Raw genomic sequence first — 18086 nt, forward strand, 5'->3', positions numbered from 1 at the left:
AATATTGTCCTGGTGGCATTATCATGTGGTCTAAAAGGTCATAAGACCACATCACTAAGGGTTTTTTTTTTTTAAGTGAGCAGCTTAAAATAAAAAGTCTTGCAGTTCTTCATATCGTCAATTGGAAACTCTCACTGGCGAGAAAATCTCTTGGGAAGCTGTTAGCCCCAAAACCTTCTATTCTTGTCCTAAAGAATGTCTGTCTTGCTGTATTAGGACTCTGGGAACTGAAAAGAGAAGAGATTACCCTGTTGAAGGAGCTGGGAAGTGGCCAGTTTGGAGTGGTCCATCTGGGCAAGTGGAAGGGCCAGTATGATGTTGCTGTTAAGATGATCAAGGAGGGCTCCATGTCAGAAGATGAATTCTTCCAGGAGGCCCAGACCATGATGTAAGTTTCATCTGAGGAATGACAATCTAGCCCTCACTAGGAGAGGACATTCATGCTAACAGGCCTGTCCCTAACATTTGCAGTGCCTGGAGCAAGAGTCCACATATCACAGATGCAAATATGTAGAAGTTATAAACAAGCTAACACACTGTTAAATAAAATCGGTGCATGCCCTGTGAGGAGGTGCATAGTGGGATGAGGAACAGAGTGGGGCCCTGTAAAGCACATGCCCAAGGGCAGGAGCTTCTAGTGGCCAGGACTAAAGCAATACTGAAAATTAATACCCTACGGACAATATCTTTTTCCTTCCTGGTACCTTCAATACAGTCTGATAAAAATCTCTTTCTTATCCTACTTCTTTCCTCACCTGGTAAATGAAGATACCCTTCCGAATGGGCCTCAGCTCCAAGCACAGTCCTCAATTCTTGGCAATACGTACGTGTTCTCTTTCTCTGTTCTTTCTCTCTCCCCCTCCCTCTCCCCCCCCTTCTCTTGCTCTCTGTCTCTAAGTACAAAGAGTTATTTTAATGATTCTACCTCTTCTTGTCAACATGGTGAATCAGACTTTGAAGGGTGACCAACCATCCAAGTTTGCCTGGCACTTGCCTGGTTTTAGTGCTGAAAGTCCTGCGTCCCAGGAAACCCCTCAGTCCCAGGCAAACCGGGACAGCTGGTCATCCTACTTTTAGGAAACCAATCAGCACGATATGAAAACAATGTTATAGCAGGACTTTGGTCAAAGATAGTTGAAATCACAAATCCTAGCTTGCTACAGAGTAATGGCACTTTAAAAATTTTTACTTAAACACTATATAGTGTTTACAGGCATCTCTCTGAGTACTTTATAGATATTAACATATCCAATCCTCATAAGAAGCCTATGAGGGATGTATCATGGTTATCTTTGTTTTATGGGAAACTGAAGCACAGAAATGTCAACTAACTTGCCCAAGGTCACTAAGCTACTAAAAGTGGCAAAGCAGAGATGCAAACCCAGGCAGACATTCCAGTGTCCACTTCCTTAGTCATTCCTTTATGAAGACCAAAGGTACCAGGAGAATCAGAACAATCACTTTACCACAATTGTTTGAATTGTTTGGAAGCAGAGGTACTGCGTGAATATAAGCCTTTGGCTAGGCTGGCTTCATGGGCATGCCACCTGCACAGTCTTGAGAGCACCCACACTTACAAGGGCTCTATGCTTGGTTTAATGCTATGCTGTGACCATCTTGAAGTGCTTAATAATTCTTAAACAAGGATCCCTGCATTTTCATTTTGTGCTAGTTCCTGCAAATTATGTAGCTGTTTCTGCTTTTAGTAATTGTATTGTCATAAAACTGGGGAGAGGACCCTTGATGTCTTCTTTTTGCAGGACAGAAAAATCTGGCTGAAACTCCCTTAGGCTCATGGTGTAACCCCCTTGTCCTGGTGTAACTTTAAAACATATTTTTTGCTATTACCAAGTTGATAATCATAAAGAATCATAAAAAGTCATTAACAAATCAGTCATACAGAAAGAGGTCAAACTGTACCATAAGGGGAAAATGTTAAATCCCAAATGTAATGGTCAAACTGAGGCCTATCATGTGGGACGTATCAGTTGACATGGTGTTCCCACCATGAGCCCCCCAGTCAGTGACTGAATTTGCTCAAGAAACAGCTTTTATTGGGTGGTGGACCTTTGTCCCACCACAAGCCTTCCCTTTGAAGGGAGCAATGCTGAGTACCATGCAGGTCTCTAAAATTGCTGAAAGATGCATAACTGAGCTCATGGCCTTGAGTAACATGATAAGTCATGTCCCTATAGTTAAACTAAGAAGGAAGAAAATAACTAAATATTTAATAAACGCTTATTTATTAAAAAATTTAAAAGTTGGATTTACTTTACACATCTAAACATTAAAGAATCATCCTTAATTACCTGAATCTATCTATTAAGACTAGATCAATTACATAAGGACAAGTTTATGAACATCATGATAGCTGAGTGTCCATTCGCCATGACCTACCAGAAGTGCTATGTCATGTGGTTACTATTTTATAAAGTTATTATTGAAAAAATAATGTAACAACAATGTAAAATGAATTTTTTAAAAAACAAAGAAAAATAACATGGCAACTATTTTCACTTTACCTATGGCCTTCATATTCTGATACAACTTTTTTAGAATAAAATATCTAAATATGAAAGAAAGTAATTGCTCTTAAGGTGTAGCTTCCTCCAAATCAGTCATGGAAGTTCTTAAGATGCCACGAGACTAAACAGGATTTCCGAGGCAACAGACCATTGCTTCCCTGATTCTCTGTAGGAAAGTTGAACACAGCACCCACAACTGCTAAATGCTGCTGGGGTTGTCAATGTCCAATATGAGGCAGCATTTTTTGCCTCCAAAGGCTAAGGCTCACAGAATAAGATCCTAAACTTTTCTCTCTCTTTCTCTGTTCAAGTAGAAGGGGGGAATTAAAATGAACAAAAATCTGAGAATGATTCTTTTTCAGGACATCTGGAAAATGGAGTGTGGAAATTCAGTACTGAACTTTGAAAATCTGTTTTTTCCAGGAAACTCAGCCATCCCAAGCTGGTGAAATTCTATGGAGTGTGCTCGAAGAAATACCCTATATACATAGTGACTGAATATATAACCAATGGCTGCTTGCTTAATTACCTAAAGAGTCATGGAAAAGGACTTGAACCCTCTCAGCTCTTGGAAATGTGCTATGACGTTTGTGAAGGCATGGCCTTCTTGGAGAGCCACCAGTTCATACATCGGGACTTGGTAAGCAAAGCCATTGGAAGCTCAAAGAAAGGAAGGAGAACAACCCACAGTTCCTGCTTCCAGTGGTGGGCCATTAGGAGGAATGGCAAGGAGGGCATCTTCACTTTTACTATGCCTACTTATGACTTGCTTAAACACATGACACCTTTGTAATAAAAATCACAATTTCAAAATAAAATATCTGAAGTACAGAAAGAACAGAAAGAGTAAAAGAAGCCATCAAGGGGCCGGCCCCGTGGCTTGGCGGTTGAGTGAGTGCGCTCCGCTGCTGGCGGCCCGGGTTCGGATCCTGGGCATGCACAGACACACCGCTTGTCCAGCCATGCTGAGGCGGCGTCCCACATGCAGCGGCTGGAAGGATGTGCAGCTATGACATACAACTGTCTACTGGGGATTTGGAGAGAAAAAGGGAAAAAAAGGAGGAGGATTGGCAATAGATGTTAGCTCAGGGCCGGTCCGCCTCAGCAAAAAGAGGAGGATTGCCATGGATGTTAGCTCAGGGTTGATCTTCCTCGCAAAAAAAAAAAACAGAAGCCATCAAGATCTATGTAGCTGTGTTGTAGTATGAAGGAAAACAGATGAAAGGAAAGACTCTGGTCAATTTAGTGTTTCTTGGAACCATTAAAACCAAGTTGACCTTTACTTCGGGAAGGGCTTAGTGCTAAAGCAGTCATTTAATACAATAACTGAAAATACAGAAGAGAAAGGGAAAAAAACCCAGAAGGAAATAAAATTTGTGTATGTCTTTGGGTCAGGGTGGGAGTGGGGAGTGTTCAGCTTGGTATGTACTGTTATTTATCTTGAGAGATTTTCTTGTGCCAAATAGCAAACATGCCATGCACACGAGGCCAGTGCATTCCACGAGCCTCGGTGCAGCATTCATGCCTTCAAAGCCCTTGTTAATGCACGGTATCCTAGTGGTGGAGAGGAAACCCCTAGAAATAATTTTTCCCTTCTCGTTGATGAGCTAAGGTTCTGTGTTTAATGTGAAATATTTTCCATGTTGTTTGACAAGGATGGGCGCTTGAGTGAAAATACTTATGGGAGCACATTGTCATCTCAAAAAATTGAAAATTGCAAAGGAAAAAAGACAACTTCTCATCATTTGGGGTTTTGATAGGCAATCATAGATTTTGCTGAGAATCCTGCCAAAGAGAAGGAGAATGTTGGATTCTGATGTCAGGAGACTCTTTGTCACTTTTACTACTTGGTAATTGTGTTTTTCCTCCAAAGGCTGCCCGGAATTGCTTGGTAGACAGTGATCTCTCTGTGAAAGTATCTGACTTTGGAATGACGAGGTAAGCCAGTTCCCAAGGGGCAACCAATGAAAGAAGGATTTCCATTCACATCTAAATGCCATTATAATTGAAGACCTTGTGGGGACATAGAACCTGCTCTGAACTGAGGTCTTAGAAACCCAGATCCCCTCCCCTATACTACCTCTGACTACCTATGAAACATGTTTCACCTCATTTCTTCAGCTGTAAGATGGGATTGTTCTTCAGAAATTATCCAAAGTCCTTTTAGTTCTTTTAACACCCAGATAAATATTTTCTGAACTTATGCATAAATTCCATGAAAGATCCTAAATATTTAAATATAACATGCTACAGCCAGATTATTTGGATAAATATGTAATACATATATTTTTAACCCAGTCAAGGCTCCTTTAGCCCTTTCTTCTGTTTTTAATATATGTTCTAATAGGCATAGCATTAACACTAGGAAAGATTTTGTTGTCATATCATTAAATTTCCTGTTTCATCAAGTAAGACATGCAAGGAGACTCTGAAATTCTCTTGGTGGGCATTCTATCACCACTTCATGATTTGGAGAAATTATTTTGATTATGATAGCAGTTTAAAAGAGTCTTCCATTTCCTTAATTCTGAATCCTCATACTATTTAAGCCTCAGAGCCAATTTTCATGGTTTTACATAGGAAATGAATACATACACGTTGGCCTTCCAATTCAACAAAAATTTATTGGGTTTCTACTAAATACCTAGGCCTGTGGGACATACTGATATGAGTGGGATAGTCCCTGCCCTCAAAATGCTCACATTATAGTCTAGAAGGCAAGTAAATGCCCCTCAAATTATATTGAGACAAAATACAGCTATAAAGTTCTGCTGATTCGACATAAACTCACATAATGCTGAGGAGGAATAATGCTGTTTCAAAAGCCCTGAAGAGTCGACTAAGGCCAGCTCTATATTTAGCAAACATGGCCCTAAAACACTATAGAGGTATCTGTGTTTTTAAGTTTTCTCCAAAATTCAGTATTAGAAAGTGCTCCTCTTCTGGGACCCCTCAATACTGGCAAGATATCCCTTTCGCTGTGTGCTACCTGCCGTGGCTCCAACCATCATACACTGAGTCTCCTACAGTGACACTCCAAATGTGTAGCTCTCCTGAGTGCAAGAGTAAAAGCTACTCATAGCTCCTTGGGGGAAGGAGAAGCTACCCGGACAAGGGAACCGATCCCCACCTTGTTCTCAAAGCTGGAATATTGGCTGTTATGCTAGCATCCAGGGAATATACTGTCAAATTCTTTGTAGCTTAGGAAAAGGGAGACACAAGATCTTGCTCTGAATAAGGGATCCTAGAGGCCATTCACCAGGCCCTGTTGGTCATGAAGCTCTGTGGTCCCATCATTCAGATTCCTGTGACTTAACTGGGTCCTGATGATTTGAAGGAAAGTTTATGCCATACATGGAACCCAGTCAGGGGTGCCAGGGTAGTTTCTGCGTGTCTGGTGGTTTCTGAGGAGCTGAGGGGGCCTGGGGATGGAAGTATGGGAGGTGCTGTATGTAATCTTATGAACGTGTTATTTATTATTACTATTATTAATATTTCAAAGAATGATTTGCCAAATCAGCTTTTTCTGATATTTTAAATTATAGTAAATATCTTACACACATTTTGGTGTGTAAAGTTTCCTATAAGTTGTATCCAAAATTTCAATTTCCATAATTTTCATTTTCCTATTTTTTTGAATGGAGTCATTTTGTTTGTTTGTTTTTCTGGGCAAATATATGGCGTTCCCCTCTATTAATTATATAAATAATATATGCTTATTGTAAGAAATATAGCAATAGTGTATAAAGTAAAAAATAGAGTCTGCCTCCCAACCCTTCACTTCAATCTCAGCACTAGGAGTAACTATTGCTAACACATTCGGTGGATGTCTTTTCATATCTTATTCCTAAGCATACCCAGTCATATACACAAATATGTACACTTACTGTTTGTTCCCACCAAAATGGAATCACATTATATATACCTGCTTTTGCACATAACCATATACGATGGGCATCTTTTTATTTTGGTAAATAGAGAGCTATCTCATTTTTTTAATGGCTGCATACTATTCTATTGCATTAATACATTATATTTAATTGCTCCTCATCACATGGACATTGAGGTTGCTTTCATTTTTATCATTATTACAAACAAAAGTGTAGGGCATATCTTTAATATATATTTTTATGGTCTTGATATCTCCATAGGATATTGTTGTTCATCACTGTTTATAACAGCAGAAGATCAGAAGCAACTTACATGGTTAAACAAATTATGTTAATCCATAAGAGGGAATACTATTCAGCCATTAAACATGATGCTGCAGAAGAAAATGTAACCACATGGGGAAAATGTTCTTGATATGCTGTTAAAGGAAAAATAAAAGCAAACCTCAGTACAACAGAAAACCAATTTTGTTCAGATTATATATAGAAAAAAAAGATTGGAAAATACAAGCAAAAATGTATCTTGAATGGGAGAATTACAGGTTATTTTGGGGGTGGGATTCTGAGTCATTTTAGTTTTACACTTTTGTGGTTTTCGATATTTACCAAACATTTTGCATTCAGATTTTAGTATTTTCAAAATTAGATATCACTTTGAAAAGCTTACAAGTCATAAGTAGCTTCTAGCAAAGCTCACAAATTGAAAGGAAGCAAACGATCCAGAAAACTGAAGCATTCGGTTGAGGCTGGATGGCTCCATGTCCTTCATCAGCCTGTACCGCCACGGAGACAATGGCGGCCAGCAGAAGTCTTCCCATTTTGCACAGCCAAGTGGCTTAAGGTCTGCGTTGATTTTTCCCCACAGGTATGTTCTTGATGACCAGTATGTCAGTTCAGTAGGAACAAAGTTTCCGGTCAAGTGGTCAGCCCCAGAGGTGTTTCACTACTTCAAATACAGCAGCAAGTCAGACGTATGGGCATTCGGTAAGAATGTGGCCACACAGGCCCCGGCCCCATTTCGTAAGCTCGCTTCCGCAACAGGAAACCACAAGAGCAGCAACATCCATTTCTAGCAAAAGCTCTGAGCACTTACGAAATTACCTGTATGGCCTGGGAGAAGCAAGAGATTGAAGATGATGATGACCTTTTCTTGGGTCTGTTAGGATATCTGCCACATATTGTATAATTTGCATCCTGCTAGCACCTTCTCATCAAATCATAGGGGATAAAAGCTCTTCCACTGAAGATTTCAAACAGGTTTTAAAAAGGAGTCATTAAAAATTAAAACCGAGTTTGTAGGGCCGGCCCCGTGGCTTAGCAGTTAAGTGCGCGCGCTCCGCTACTGGCGGTCCGGGTTCGGATCCCAGGCACGCACCGTCGCACCACTTCTCCCGCCATGCTGAGGCTGCGTCCCACATACAGCAACTAGAAGGATGTGCAACTATGGCATCCAACTATCTACTGGGGCTTTGGGAGAAAAAAAAAGGAGGAGGATTGGCAATAGATGTTAGCTCAGAGCTGGTCTTCCTCAGCAAAAGGAGGAGGATTAGCACGGATGTTAGCTTAAGGCTGATCTTCCTCACACACACACACACACACAAAAAAAAAAAAAAACCGAGTTTGCACAAAGTCCAAAACCTTGAAGGGCTTAAAATGAAGTCATAGAGTTTCTGTGTGAAAGCAGCCATGATAACCATTCCCTTCTGAGTTGACTGATTCTTCAGGCATGCCTGGTGTAAACACCAAACATGACTCAGTGCTTTCTTTGGACCATACCAATTTCAACTAGTGTCCTTGTTAAAATTCATCATTTAGATCAGGGGTCAGCAAACCACAGCCCAGGACCCAATCTGGTGGCCTGTTTCTGTAAATAAAGTTTTATTGGAGCACGGCCATGCCTATTCATTTAAAAATTGTCTCTGGCTGATTTTGTGCTGGAACAGCAGAGTAGAGTAGTTGCCACACATACTGCATCACCCACAAAGCTTAGGAAACTTACTATGTGACCTTTTACAGAAAAAGTTTGCTGACCCCTATTTTATTAAATGATCAATATTGAAATTTAATAAAGGTAATTAGAAAGCAGAAACAATTCTTAAATTGTGATTTTGTAGATTTTCTGATATTTTTCTATGTTGTGAGGAATGTCAGGCCTGTTTACAATCACTGTCAGATGGACCCAGGATAAATAATCCAAATTATTGTAAAGTTACAGAATATATTAAATGAGACTGAGACCTATTTCGTGCCTGTCTTAGTCCATAAGCATAATTTGACTTTCTATATGACATCCAAAAGACTGCCTGAAAGAGAAGAAAATTTAGTTAGCCATTTATTTTTCTATGTGACACAATTTTTTAAAATAATTATTCCTTTTGCAAAAACGGTATTGTTCATTTAAAAAAATAATCCAATATACACACAAAAAGGAAACTTTTTGTGATAGAAAGATAGCATTTTGGTGAATACTTGATGTCATTTTGTGCTGATTAACTTGTCAAAATTGGTTTCAATCTCCTTGTTTCAATTGATATGCCTTATGAAACATATTTTTAAAAATCAGTATCCTTACTCAATAGTTATAGCTTGTTTTTGACAAAAAAAAATTGCATTACTCGGCTTGATTGCTCACTTATGCACTAGAACTTGGCTCTAGAAATTTTCTGGCTGTTTCCAGAAACTAAATCTATTCTTAAATAATTTTTCCCCAATAAGGATATTCAAAATGAACCAGGGCCTCTGAAAGCAATTCTCAAAGAGGAGTCCCACAGATATTTTAAGCAATGATATTATTTTTGAGGTCAGCAGATAGCCTTCCAAAGAGAGAACTGTGAAGGGAGCAACATACTTTTGAATGGTTTTAGAAACTTTGTTTAAAAAAAATACAGCCACAACTTGTAATATTGCCTCATTGTAAATGTTTTACATAAAATCTGTAGGCCTAAAAGTCAAAGAAGTTATGAAGGTAGTACTTCAGTTATGATTCTAGAACAGTTTTCTTCCTTCTTACATATTTCTGGTTTGCCACGGTTTTGAAACTGGCTGACTGTTGAAATTCTCTGGCTTGGCCAGTATGACAGCACAGTGGCCACCATTTAGAGAGCAGTTAAAATATCCTCGTGCTCTTTTAAGTGCTCTGCATGTTTTATCCTATTTAATCCTCATGGCGACTCTATGATGTGCAAGTATCCACATATTACAGACAGGGAACCTGAGCTGAGAAGGGTTCAGAAACTTGCCCAGCCTATACACGGCAGAACTGGGCCTCAAAGGCCGTGTCTGACTGACCCCAAATGCTACCCTCTTGACCACCATGACCAGAACTCGGTTTCTTAACCTGGAGTCTGCAATGCCCTCGATGGGGCACTGTGAACCTCCAGAAACCGAACTCAAAAGTGCTATGTGTTCACTTTCCCGAGGGAGAGCCAATGGCTTTTATCAGATTCTCAAAAGATCCACAGAATGTTATGAACCACTGTGGCAATAAGAAGAGGAGGAACATTATCAATGATTTTATCTTTACATTTCCACTGAGAGGTGATTTGATTGTGCAGTGAAGTTGTTGCACACAACCGCCAGGCAGGGCGAGAGAAAGGGCGAGGGCTTCAGTCCACCACTCCTAAGGCTGGGAGCCAGGTGGTCGTCACGGTGGGCTGAACGAGGCCCAGCCGCCTCTCTGAAGCAGCCCAAGCTACCCCAAGTAGCTCCCTCTGCAGATGCCCTTGCCATCTTTTTACCAGCAAGAACGGGCGTCCGGGTCTCAGGGAACAAAGGGAAGAGACCCTGGGCTCCAGAAGTGATGGTACAGCTCACCTTCCATACCCTGTCCATTTTGCTAGGACTCATTTCAGAAGGATCCCTCGCTCTGACCCATAGCCTTCCTGACCTGGCGTGTGAAGCTCACTCGACAAACTCCGTCCCTTCTGATATTGGCTCTCTTTCCTTTTTGTCTGCCGGCCACCCCTCGGTGCGGTGCAGGGATCCTGATGTGGGAAGTGTTCAGCCTGGGGAAGCAGCCCTACGACTTGTATGACAATTCCCAGGTGGTCGTGAAGGTCTCCCAGGGCCACAGGCTCTATCGGCCCCATCTGGCATCGGACACCATCTACCAGATCATGTACAGCTGCTGGCACGAGGCAAGTGCACCACCAGGGGGAGCTGGAAGTGGAAGGGGTGCCGGTCTCATCCAGGATGGTTGCTGCGTCACTGCTGGGCAAAGCATTTTTGAGGGAAGGCACTTGCTACAGAGCGGGTGGAAATGGCCCTGGGACCCTGCCCTCAAGTGTTTGTAATGTAAAACAAGCAGTGTAGGTGCCAAAAATTTAACAAACACCTTATTGGGTGCCAAAAATTTAACAAACAACTTATGTCTGGCACTGTTCTGAGAACTTGATAAATATTAACTCATTTATTCATCAGGAAACACACTATGAGGTAGATACTATTATGGCTAAAACTAACAGAAGAGGAAACAGACCCAAAGAGGTTAAGTGACTTGCCCAAGGTCACACAGCTAAGAGGCAGGCTGGCTAGTGTCCAAGTCCCTGTTCTTAACCACACACTATGGCGGTCTCTCCTCAAATAGAATATGTATAACAGAGACCGTCTAACCACGTGTAGAGAACACATAATGGACACCATTCCGTCCTCTCTTCCCATGCCTCCCAAACGCTGAATAAAAGCATTCCATGCAGGTAGAGAGTGAGAGTATCTTTCCGGGTAGACTTACAGCTGAAATTGCACGGGATTAATTTGCAAAGCATCTACCATGCTCGTAGAACTAAGGGGGATGTTAAGGAAGTATGAGGCTCCATCTCTGCCCTGGCCAAACTCAGTCTTTACACACACACACACACACACACACACACACACGCACTCACATTGTAGGACTGAAAACATCAAGCAGTTTATAATTATACATGCAAAGTAGAAACATAGGCAGATACAAAAAGAGTTCAACGGAGAGGGAGGCCAGCTTGCTGACTGCATCGTTATCTGAGCCAGGTCAGGAAATCTCTGCAGAATGTCCATCGGTGTGTGAGAGGAGACGTTGTCAAAGGGTGTCCAGGTGAGAGGAGCACAAGCAAAGTTGCAGAGACGAGAATGAGCATGGCGTGCTTGGCTATAGCTATTGTTGGAAGGGCTGGAAATTCATTTGGAAGAGTAGATCTGGTTCAGAGTCTGTAGACTGAATGATGAGGAGAGGAGTGTGAGTTTTGCTTTTGATAGGTGATGGAGAGCCACTGAAGACTTTTGAGTGACATGATAATAGGGGACTTTTAAGAACATGAATCTAAGAGCCCATAGCTCATAGCCATTATATGGTACTGCCTCATTGACAAAAGGGCCTAATGCTGCATTCATGCTTTCATGCGTTCATTCATTCACTAGTAAAAAGCAGATTGGTGTTGTGGTTAAGCATGTGGACTCTGGAGCCAGAATGTCTGGGTTGAATGCTAGCTGTGTGACCTTGTACAAGCCTCCTAACATCTCTGTGCTTCACTGTGAAATAGTACTTAACAGGATTATTGTATGGATTGAATGAGTTAATTCTACAATGTCCTTAGAACAGTGCCTGGTACACAGTAAGTGCTCTAAGTGTTTGCTGTTCTTGTTGTATTTACAGAGAACCTATGCACTGCCTGGTGCTTGGAATAAATTGCCGCACACTACTTAAAGAGTTCCTAACCTCTTGTGTTGGAGCCTAGAGTCCCACTTTGGAAGAGTTGCTGACTGCATCACATAATAATATTTTATTATTTAGCCTTGAATTATCTCCTGGAATATGGATGCTTTGTGATTTCCCATCCTATGGCACTCGGAATACTGTATAAGGCTGTCCCACCCTTTTTACCCCAAATGTAGTGTCTAAGGTGCTGAGAGCCTCAGGCAGTGCTAGAGGGTCAGATTGGGTCAGAGGAGAGTTAGAGACCTGTCACTGCCCACAACCAGGCTGACTTACTGCTGTCACCTGTCAGATGGAGACGAGGAGCAGACAAGGGGTTTTTGAGTTGAAGCCATGAACCTCCCTGGCCCTCCCCACTCTAGCTCCTGGGGATATGACTTCACCATCAGATGGACAGGGGGCCCGGAACAGGAAGGAACTGCCTTCTTCCCACAGCTGGTCCAAGAGAGCCAGTGAATTGTGGCAGAATCCTTTGAGAGGGGTTTGCACAGAGACAATCCCCAGTTGAAGGTTCTGCATATAGTGAGCATTCTGTCCATTTTGGTATCCCCTTTTTTATATTTTATTTTGCAACTTTTGTAAGAACATTCACAATTTTCATTAGATTCTGATTCATCTTTCTCGTATTTCTTTGCACAAAAAGGAGCACGTATGTATATGTGTTTTTGTTTCCGTTTCTTTCTTACAAAAAAAGCAGCAAATTCTTCTCCACAGGTGCTGCCCCTCTAGCAATGTACCTATTTTCCCACAGTCTCACCAACAGAAACCATTGTCAAGCTTCTGAATTTCTGACAATCTGATAGATGAGAAGCAGCATTTTAGTGCAGCTTTCATATGTACATCTTCCATTATGAGGGAGGTAGATTTGTAAGGGCATTTGTATACCTTTCTGACAATTATATGTCAAGTCTTTTCCATTTTTCTATCAGGTTTTTGTTTCTCCCATCTCGATTTTAAAGATCCCCTTATAAATTAAAGAGATTAATACTTTATCTGTGACACAAGTTGCAATTATTTTCCCCCAGTTTTTGTCATGTATCTTTTGATTTAATTTATGGTATTTTTTGCCATGCAAAAGTTTTTTTTAAAAATATAGTTGACTATATCAATATTTGCTTTTATTGCTTCTGGAAACTGAGTGATAGTTAGATAGGCTTTCCCACACCCAGATTATAATGGCATTCACTCAGATTTTCCACTAGTACTTTTCTGGTTTCATTCTTTTTCATTTAAGTCTCTGATCTAGTTGGTGTTTGTTTTGGTGTATGGTATAAAGCACGGATCCAAAAATCTTGTTTTCTAAATGACTACCCATTTGTTGCAGCATCATTTATTAAAAGACCATGTTATCCTCAGTCATAAGATAGCACCTAATGGTGTTGAAATACCCCCTAACATTGTACGAAATTTCCATATGTATTTGGGTTTGTTTTGGGACTTTCTCTTCTGTTCTCTGGTCTCAAATCATGTGCAAGCACTACATTGTTTTAATTATAAAGATTTTATAATAGGTTTTAATACTAGGTAGGCTACCAGCCCCTCATTGCTCATCTTTCTTTATAGTTTTCTTAGCCATTTTTGCATATTTAAAAAATCTATGAACTAGAGAATCAATTTGTTCAGCTTGAAACCAACTTGTTCATGTTTTGGAGGAGATTGTATTTAGTTTATATTTTAACTTGGGAAATTTGACATCTTTATGATATTGATTTGTCCTATTCAAGAACAAGCAACATTTACTTTTCTATGTGGTTCAAGTCTGCATTTGTATTTTTCAGCAGTGTTTTAAAGTTTTCCTCATTTAGGGGGTACATTTTTGTTAGTATTTTATTTTAGTGTTGTTGCTATTGTAAATGGGGTTTTCTCTTCCATCATATCTTCGAATTGGTTATTGTACATATATATGAGGGCTATTGATTTTGTATGTTAACTTTATATATTGCTCTCTTGGTGAATTCCTTTATTATTTGGGTTGGTTCTATCATTGATTCTCTTGGTTTTTCCAGGTATACAATCATATCTTATGCAAATAAAGATACTTTTACTTTTTCTTTTCCAATTCTTAGGGCTCTAGTTTTCTCTTTAGTAGAAATGTCTGTAGAGTTTCCACATTTTAAAAGTTGCTAGCTTTAGGACTGAGGCATAAATATTTTATATAGTTTATTTTTAATCATAACCTTCATAAACTAAACCATTGGGTTTTTCTTTTATTTAGCTTCCAGAAAAGCGACCCACATTTCAGCAACTCCTATCTTCCATTGAACCACTTCGGGAAAAAGACAAGCCTTGAAGAAGAAATTAGGAGATCTGATGAGAATGAATATAAATGTTGGCCAACATTTTCATTCTTTTTAAGGAAAGTAGCAAGGCACAGACAATGTAATTTAGCTAGTTCTTCTTAATGGTATTCTGTGTGTCGTTTGTCTGTTATATTATCTAGAAATGTACAAGGTAGGAAACAAAAGATTTCCTTGAAATTTAGGTCAAATTAGTAATTTTGTTTATGCTGCTCTTAATATTACACTTCCTAGCCTATAGCAGAAGCACATTTTCTGATTGCAATATAGAGAGGGTGTGTACCATGTGTAAAGATTGAACAGAATTGAAAAATTATTTGTTGGATATTTGTTCTTTTCTTTAATTGTCACTATCATAATAATTAAATACGCTATTAACAAGTACAGAAAGGTGGACATTTGCCTTTATGTTTCAATGTTCTCAATCTTTAGCATACATGAGAATCAAATGGAGAGTTTATTAAAACACAATTCCTAGGAGCTACCCCAGAGATTCTGGGAGAGCAGGTCTGAGTGCAGCCTGAGAATCTGTGTTTTTAACAAGTTCCCATGTGTCCCCGTGTAGTCAGGCTGAACTGCCCTGGGGGACCTCATGTGGTAGGCATCATTAGGTGGTCCATAATTGAATCCACATGACACAATTCTCATCTGATATCCGGATTAGAACAATGACTCTTTATGTCATCATGTACACAAATATAAAACTAAAGTTAAATTATATTATTGAATAATATAGTAACTATGTTTCACATAGAGCAAATTTTAAAAGATGCTAAGGTATAACTTGATGCCCTTTTCCTTAACCTTAACCATTATCAATCTAGACTCAAGTGCAACCATGAACTTATATCTAGAATTGATTAGATTGTTGCTTTCTAAACATTTTAAATCCTTGAGTTTAGGGCTCTGGGGTTTCTGGCTAGTTTGATAACTGCAGTTTCTATTTCAGTCTTCTATTTTGACACAAAAGTACAAAAGTACTATTTTAGCTTCTCATGGCTATTACTAAAAGGTACTTTAGCTTTAAAATTGTTCCTGGGAATGCCCTCCTTCACAGCAGGCTACTGAACCCATTGGTTTTACTCTCTTTTGGAGTACTTCGTTGTCGTTTCTATAACGTCAAGAAGGGAAAGAGAAAGGTTATGTGGAGGGCGCTATTAGAATGAAAAGACACCCTAAGTAAGCCCCACTACTATTTTCTAGCTATAAGTCAATAATCTCCCTTAAGAGACATTCACACCCTCCCTCATCCCACTCACTCCCTCATCTCCCCGCTGTTTCAAATGATCCCTCTTGGTTATTTGATTCTTGACATTTAAATAATGATTCCTTTATATTCAACAGAATTGACTTGCGATAATAGTCTTCCATTTTTTACAGATGTACACAAATCTCAATTTATAACAAAATGGAACTTTTAAAATAACCATTAGGGCATTTATATATTCAGCAAGCATTTATTTAGCACGCCCTGTGTACGAGGTTCTTTCCTACCCAAGGGAAAAGAAGGAACAAGTGACACACACCCCTCCTCCTCAATGGGCCCAGTCAGATGGGGTGCCAGCCTTTGCTGCTCTCCCTGATCGTGTCCACCAGGGACCCCCACCTCAGACTGTTAACCCCCCAGAGAAATATTTCTCGGCCCAAACTAGGTCTTTCTGGTCTCCCCCTTGAAGGTTGTTTTCCTTTCTTCTCCTTATTTTTATATACTTGATCTTCTAAAAATAATCTTCTTTATAACTAAAGTAATACATGCTTGTTGCGAAAATTCAAACAATGCAGAATTGTCTACTGTGAAAAGAGGCCAAAGCCTTGCTTAGACGCCTGGCTCCAAAAATCAAGTTCAAGCAAGATTTTAAGGTACCGGTAGAGGTTTATCAGAAAATAAGTTCAGTGAAGCTAGGAGAAGCCAAGTACAGGAACAATCTTCATAGTATTTAAAACATGCATAATAATTTTTAAAATGCTGTTTAACTGTGTTTAGTGGTGACATCTAGCGTTTATTTTTGTTTTAAACCAGAGGCCTGCCTGCACTCTCTTGGAAGTGAAGAAAAAGGTCGTCTTCCCCTGATTTGGCTAACTGATCCACCATGAGCATTATCTCTATAGAATTTATTAAGCACAAAGTTACTCTAACATTATGCTTGTCACCACACAGAGAAAGTTGATGGGTAGAGTTTGGATATTTTAATCTATTTAATCTATTTTAAATCAGTCTTCAGGTATGCAATGGATGCTGTGCTCAGAGCTGGGCTGGGGGCTCTGAGATATGTAAAAGCAGTATCAGGTTTGGTTCCTAACCTGATGGTGTGCACAATCTTAACTCTTTTTAGACTGATTTTACAATTGCTTTGTACAATAAAGCAATTTAAGAAATTAGAATACATTTGAAGACATTTGAGAGGTCAAGTGGCCCAGGCAGTCAGACGGTGACTTTGTTCCTGGAAGTGAAAAGCAGACAGAATCCACAGAAGCCCCAGCACATAAGTACTCGTGAGACCACAGGAGTGTGTAAATCTAGTAAATATTTATTGAGCATCTGCTTTGTGCTCAGCACTACTCAAACATTGTGGATAAATACAAAAGATTTAAGAGATTGGGTGCCCACTTCAGAGGGTGATGTTCAGTTGGGATTTCCATTCACTCCCCAGTTAGAGAACAATGGAAATCAGTTTCTATCAGGTGTGCGCTGGGGGAGGCGATTCATGGAGGGCCCTGGGGCTAGCTTAATTTGTCAGGGAGATGATGATTAAGCAGCTTGGAAGTGAGAAGGCAATGTCCTCTAAATGCTCTCTGGATTCTTCTCTATTCTTTAGACCTGTCACCCTGAAGAAGGGATGGCCCAGTCCAATCATCACTGTAGGCAAATCACTATAGTACTTAGATTAAGTTAACGTGAAGAGAGCGTGTCATCCTATACATCTGAATTAAATTCAAGTGAACAGTGTGTGCCATTCTTAATCCCTGCAGCTCCATCAGTTCACAGGCACCGTCCCTTAAAAGCGATCCATCCAGATTCCGTACAAGGCCCCAACACTTGCTGCCACCATACAGCCACGTTTTATTTTAACTCCAGCAACGCAACAGACATTTCCATTTCCATTACCCTTGAACAGCCTGTGAAGCCAAAGACACACTTTCCCTATTAATCTCAAATATAAAAATCTCTTTTAGGAACCAGACGAGAAGACAAATCCTGAGGCAGAAATAAATATTAAAAGCAATGCAAGTGAAGATGCCCTCTCCTCAGGCATGTCTTCTTTGGACAACTTTTCCTGAACAGAGCCATAGTTTTGATATTTAGTGACGTCTTTATAATCTCATATTTTCTGTACCAAGAAATTAACATTTTCATACAATAAAATCACCTCAAGAGGAAATAAAACAGATTTTTCTAAAACGAAGTCTGAACCTCATCACCATTTTGGAATCCTGGGTTATTTTCTCCTTTACTCAAGTCCACAGAGGCATAAGGATTTTCTTCACTTCTTGCTTGATTTTTCCTGTTAAAAAGTAAAGTCACCTTAATATAGTGATGTCAGAATGACACTGCCTCCCTTGGACTCCACTGGGTCCAGGCATCTTCTACATCTCAGCATCTAATCACTGATGTATTCATTTGCATATCAGTCCCCTCTTAATAGACTATCAACACCTGGAGGGCATTGGATTCACTTCTTTAGCCCCG

At 40.0% G+C, this 18086-nt stretch overlaps 2 protein-coding genes across 3 annotated transcripts in view; one reads left to right on the forward strand and one right to left on the reverse strand.

Annotated features, from left to right (window-relative positions):
- The window catches only part of BMX (BMX non-receptor tyrosine kinase), a 51303-nt gene extending 36556 nt beyond the window's left edge, over positions 1–14747 (forward strand). Inside the window, exons 14-19 of the mRNA XM_058535165.1 lie at positions 217–388; positions 2949–3165; positions 4399–4463; positions 7281–7399; positions 10394–10551; positions 14317–14747. Coding sequence (XP_058391148.1) covers positions 217–388; positions 2949–3165; positions 4399–4463; positions 7281–7399; positions 10394–10551; positions 14317–14391 — 806 coding nt within the window. The 3' untranslated portion in view covers positions 14392–14747. The remainder of the gene's footprint in view (positions 1–216; positions 389–2948; positions 3166–4398; positions 4464–7280; positions 7400–10393; positions 10552–14316) is intronic.
- Positions 14748–17711: 2964 nt separating this feature from the next.
- The window catches only part of ACE2 (angiotensin converting enzyme 2), a 51163-nt gene continuing 50788 nt past the window's right edge, over positions 17712–18086 (reverse strand). For both annotated transcript variants that reach the window (XM_058535479.1, XM_058535478.1), the window contains one exon: positions 17712–17901. In XM_058535479.1, the coding sequence (XP_058391462.1) occupies positions 17793–17901 (109 nt within the window). In that variant the 3' untranslated portion in view covers positions 17712–17792. The remainder of the gene's footprint in view (positions 17902–18086) is intronic.

Source organism: Diceros bicornis, chromosome X, assembly GCF_020826845.1.
Source record: "Diceros bicornis minor isolate mBicDic1 chromosome X, mDicBic1.mat.cur, whole genome shotgun sequence".
NCBI classification, from domain to species: domain Eukaryota; kingdom Metazoa; phylum Chordata; class Mammalia; order Perissodactyla; family Rhinocerotidae; genus Diceros; species Diceros bicornis.